Raw genomic sequence first — 5,610 nt, 5'->3', positions numbered from 1 at the left:
CCTCTCTCCTCTCTCTTCTTTCACACATACTTTTCTACGTCTATGTCCGTACGACGCGATTTCTTCTTTACTTCTTCTTCCTTTATCTTTATTTATGAGTAAACACTTTTTTGTCCCTTTCCCATCTCAAAATTTTCTCTGGTTTTCTTGACAGAGGGATAGGAGAGAGAGAGAGAGAGAGAGAGAGTCTTCTTACTTACTCTTATGATTTTTCCTTAATTTTCCAGAAAAATCTCTCTTCCTCCTGGTAGTTATATAGATCTGTGTTCATACCTACCTCTTACTCCACATCTCATTTACACACACTGTCCCAAAACACAGTTTATGTCTCTTTTCAGATTTCATTGTTCATATAATCTAGCTTCTCAATTTTAGTTTTCCTATTAGAAGATCCTTTAAAAAGTCGTTTAAGTACATTCTTGGGTTCAAGTACTCTGATCAAAAGTAATCATTTTTTTTTTGCTTATTTCCATTTGTGTGTTTCCACAAACATTCCCTAAAAAAAAGTTCCAATCTTTCTGCTACTTTTCTCTCTCCTAAGACATGAATTGTCTGTTCTTGTTCAAATCAAAGAAACCCAAACCCACAAACCAACAAAAAGACAAAAGAAAAGGAAAAGAAATAGCACAAAACTCAGCTCCTGAGCTGAGGAACCAGAGCGAAACGTCGTCGTTTAATCTCCAGACGCCGAGATCTTTGCCTTCTCCTCGAAGTATCAGAGACTTGTATACAGATAGAGAAAAGAATCTTAGGGTTTTCACTTACCAGGAACTCAGTGAAGCCACTTATGGGTTTAACAGAAAGCTTAAGATCGGCGAAGGTGGATTCGGTAGTGTTTACAAAGGAAAGATTCCCACCACAAAAGATTCTGATTCTGATTCTCCACTTGTCGTCGCCATCAAGAAACTCAATCGTCAAGGATTACAGGTCTTCTCTCTGTTCCTTGCTCTGTTTTAAAAAAAAATGTAAAGTCTGAAACTTTTGCTCAAAGTTTTGATCTTTTTTATCTTGTCTGTGTTGTAATGGTGTTATTAGGGTCACAAGCAATGGCTAGCAGAGGTTCAGTTTCTAGGAGTAGTGAATCATCAGAACGTTGTGAAGCTATTAGGTTATTGCTCAGAAGATGGAGAGACTGGGATCGAGAGGCTTTTGGTTTACGAGTTCATGTCGAATCGAAGCTTAGAGGATCATCTGTTCACCCGTGGATCACGTATATTACCATGGAAACAAAGGCTTGAGATCATGCTTGGTGCAGCTCAAGGATTGGCTTATTTACATGAAGTTAAGGTAAAATATTTGTAACGAAACAAAACCCATTAGAGGAAACCTGGTTTTAAGACGGATCCTTTTGATAGTTGTGACTATATAGAAATGTTGACATTGACCATGATTAGTAGATCAGGAATGAGACATTTTGTGAACCGTTGGGGGAGAAAATGTGGGGTGTATCCTGAAACATTCAGTGTCTAGTTTCTAAGTTTAATGTGATTTCAGTGGATGGATGATAAGAGTGTGTGGTATATTTGGTTGGTCAGGTGATATACCGAGACTTCAAAACCTCTAATGTGCTCTTAAATGATGAATTTTGTCCGAAATTATCGGACTTTGGGCTTGCAAGAGAAGGACCTCAGGGCGACAATACTCACGTCACAACTGCAGTAAGTATTGATTACTTCTTACCTTCTTGGGTTTCATTGTGTTGTTGGTTTTAGTAGTGTGCATTCGGTTAGGTTTGGTTCTGTTTGGCTTCATTACGATTTATAACTAGTTAAACAGTTTTCAATAAAGTTAAAGTTGCATAGACATGTTAGAACATTTTATATTTTGAAACAACAATTTTTTTCTAAAACATCATATATTATAAAACGGAGTAAAATTTTAACATATTTTCTTCTTGATTGTTTACTTCATTTTCTTAATAGAGAGTTGGAACACAAGGTTATGCAGCTCCTGAGTACGTGCAAACAGGCCATCTTCGCTTAAAGAGTGATGTATATAGCTTCGGTGTTGTTCTTTACGAGATCATTACAGGACGCCGAACCATTGAGAGGAACAAGCCAGTAGCTGAACGAAAGCTATTAGATTGGGTGAAAGAGTATCCTGCTGATAGTCAGCGCTTCAGCATGATCGTTGACCCTCGGCTACGCAACAATTATCCAATTGCTGCAGCTAGGAGTTTGGCTAAACTGGCTGATCTTTGTTTGAAAAAGAACGATAAAGATCGACCCGCAATGGAGATTGTCGTGGAAAGATTGAAGAAGATTATCGAAGAATCTGCTGCTGGAAGTAAGGAAAGTACAAGTCAGGTAAGAAGCAAGAGTCGGGTCGCTGGACCTGTGAAGGGGAGTTTGAGAGGAGGAGTTAGTGTTAGAGGATGAGTTTTGAGTTTAGAAGACCTTTTTTGTGCAGGTTTAGTATATATAAATAAGTGTTATGGTTTATGTATTACTGTGGGATGAGTAGAAGAAAAAAATCAGTAGCTTATTATGTGTTTATAAAAGAGATTTAATACCAGCGAATGGCAGAGAAGGGTGCGTGTGTTTTTGCTGTTGATGGTGTATGCGATAGACTGTAGACACGACAATTTCGACGATTAACGTTTTGAAATTCGTTGTTCAAATGTGTTGCACGTACTGTATATATAACAAGTAACGATCAAACGTGGCTTATTGCTGAAATGTGAATTTCTGTGAATCCTCTCAGTGTCGTTGAGTAAACTCTTCATGGCAGCAAAATGACAGCTTTGAAAAAAGTCTGTTTCTCATACTCCCGCAGCGAGGCCTGCGGGTTCATAGACCAAAATATTCTTCAGCTTTTTGATTTTTTTTTAAATTAAGAAACAAATCCGCGCGAAAATCAAATAATATACTAAAAATTAAAATTATTTAATATTAATAGAATTATATACTTGCAAGTATATTTATTTTGATTTAATATAATGGAATGTATAATAGTTATACTTAATTTTTAATATTTTTTATTTTTTTTCATTTAAACAGTTAATAAATTAGTTTTTTTTGATAAATTAGTTGATACATTAGTTAAAATAACAAAATTTAATAACGAAAAAAATAAATAATAGTTATTAAACGATCATAATACAAGTTTATAACAAAACTTTTACTTCAATAATATACCAGTTGAAATATATGTAATGTTTTGAAAGTACAGAAAAATAAAAGTAATAGTTCTAAAAGAATTTGAACATTTTTCAAAAGGACAAAGAAAATAGCATACATGGTGTTGGAAACTTAATATTTAAACAAAATTTTGTTTGGACGTACACACACAATAAAAATGGTACACATGAACTCATTTTATAAAAAGAAACAGCCATTTTACAATTGTTTACAATTGCTTTCCAGAAAATATATGTAATACAAAAATATCTTGCATACAATTACATTTCATTATTGATAATACATGTATTTTGCATTAGTAGTTTTGAGCTTATGTGAAAATATCTTGCATACAGTTATATTTACATCCTTATATATTTTGTCAATTTCTTCAAATTAATAAATTTTCCGTTTTTATATGTTTTTCAAAGATCTTTAATGAAATTTTAAAAATGAATCTCTAATTTTCATAATATATTTAGTGATTGACGTGAAGTTCTTTTTTGGGTTGTTCTTTTAGTTGTGATTTATCATTCCCACAACTTTTTATATACAGAAGACTAAAAATTGCAATGGTTGACAACTAAATATTGCAATGGTTAGTTAATGGTTGCAATGGGTAACACTAAAATTTGCAATGACTCATCACTGAGTACTATAGTTACTAAATGTTATAATCACCTGGGGATACAATTACCAACAATTACAATGGTTCATTATCACATATTGCAATGGTTCATCACCAAAAATTGCAATCACCAACAGTTGTAATGTTTCATTTAGTCAGATTTAGTTGTTCATATAGATAAACATAATAGTTCACTTAATCGGTTTCAAAGAATCATTTAAATCTCCAACAATCATTCCCAGTTATGTGTAGTTAGAGACTCAATTAATAAATATTCACATATGTCAATCTCATTTATAAATTAAAATGTGTATATATAAAAATATTTGTTCATGGTTTACATTTTCTTAATATTGATCTATTAATAAATAAAATTGTCTAAATAGACCACAACATTTTACCTGACACCCGAATAAATGAAACTGAATCAGACAAAAAATATGCACACCAAAAATGATATTATAAACCATACAATATAATTGACAACCATACAATTAATTTTTATTATATAATATTATAAGAATAATTAAATTACACAACAAAAAAATTATCATAATATTTTTAAGATATTTATAATAACATAGTCAGAAGAAACATAGTCATTATCAAACTTTGCAAAAAAAAAAAATTAATCTAGAAAAAGTAAATAAAGACTAATAACATCATTATTTAATTTAGGATTTTTGGCTATCGAATTGGAATAACCCTTATTTTTTGTTCACAATGTTTCATTTAAATATCATTTAAGAATTTATAAGCAGGTGTGTAACAAAAAAAAAAAAATTTATAAGTAGGTAACTGCATACAATTTTTTCACCATTCTATGAACAAATTACAATGAGGAACTCTTTTATATGAACTATTCACAAATATATATATATATATATATATATATACACACGAAAAGTCACAACTTTTAGATTTAAGATGATTATTTTAAGATAATACATTTACAATATATTATGAGTAAACACATCATTACAACTCTGTTTCATATTAAGTGTTATTTTAACTTTTAATTTTTTTTTCAATATAAATGTCGTTTTACATTTTCAAGGTAAATATTAAATGTTTTTTCCAGTTTTTATCCTTATTATTAGCTCATTAATTAATAAAATCAAACAAAATCATGTATTAAATATGGGTAAAACAGAAAATTTAATCATTTTCTTAATTCGTGTGCAAAAACCTTAAATGTCACTTATAATGAAACGGAGAGAATATAATGAAACAATAAAATCAATGATTTTCAACCTTTGTCAAGTATTAGGTTACACAATATATTTATATGATAAAACCACTAAAGTTTTTTTCAAAACTAAGATACAAAAAATATAAATAGAGTTTTTTTTTTGTCTAAATATATATAGATTTGTATACATACTTTTCTGTAAGACTGTAACCCCTGACCTTATAGCTTCAACCCCGCTTCTTACATCATAACTTCTTACATCATTTTGTTCAAAAAAAAAAAAACTTCTTACATCATAACTTTAATCACATCTACTCATACCGAAAAGGACAATGATGGGGAGGGTGAGTAATGAATTATTCATGAGCCCATCAAAACATAATATATATTTTACTACTATAAAACAAGGACACAACTTAGGTTCACCCTCTAGGGTGAACTTTTAAATTTACCCCACCTTTTAGGACCAATCAAAGTGACAGATATATTATTAATTAAAAATATTAAATTAAATAAAAAATAGCTACAAAAAATAAAAACACTAATTTTAACGACGCTAACGCTTCCAGCTAAATCCTAAACCATAAATCTTAATTTCTAAACCCTATACTCTAAATTCTAAACCCAAATCCAAACCCCTAAACCCAAACCCTATACCCTAAACCCTAATC

At 30.8% G+C, this 5,610-nt stretch overlaps 1 protein-coding gene across 1 annotated transcript; it reads left to right on the top strand.

Annotated features, from left to right (window-relative positions):
* LOC106313326 (probable receptor-like protein kinase At5g47070) lies at window positions 1-2,694 on the top strand. The gene is made up of 4 exons (XM_013751115.1): window positions 1-927; window positions 1,036-1,287; window positions 1,536-1,658; window positions 1,923-2,694. The coding sequence occupies exons 1-4, from the start codon at window positions 544-546 to the stop codon at window positions 2,376-2,378; spliced, it is 1,215 nt and encodes a 404-aa protein (XP_013606569.1). The 5' UTR covers window positions 1-543; the 3' UTR covers window positions 2,379-2,694.
* Window positions 2,695-5,610: the final 2,916 nt, after the last annotated feature.

Source organism: Brassica oleracea, chromosome C9 (assembly GCF_000695525.1).
Source record: "Brassica oleracea var. oleracea cultivar TO1000 chromosome C9, BOL, whole genome shotgun sequence".
NCBI classification, from domain to species: Eukaryota; Viridiplantae; Streptophyta; class Magnoliopsida; order Brassicales; family Brassicaceae; genus Brassica; species Brassica oleracea.
Note: the sequence above shows the minus strand (reverse complement) of the source record. Positions and strands in the feature narration are given on the sequence as shown.

Coding starts and splice junctions, on each gene's coding strand:
- LOC106313326 (XM_013751115.1), top strand. CDS start 544: ATGAATTGTCTGTTCTTGTTCAAATCAAAGAAACCCAAACCCACAAAC. Junction 1,288..1,535: donor CTTATTTACATGAAGTTAAG/GTAAAATATTTG, acceptor TTGGTTGGTCAG/GTGATATACCGAGACTTCAA. Junction 1,659..1,922: donor ATACTCACGTCACAACTGCA/GTAAGTATTGAT, acceptor TTTTCTTAATAG/AGAGTTGGAACACAAGGTTA.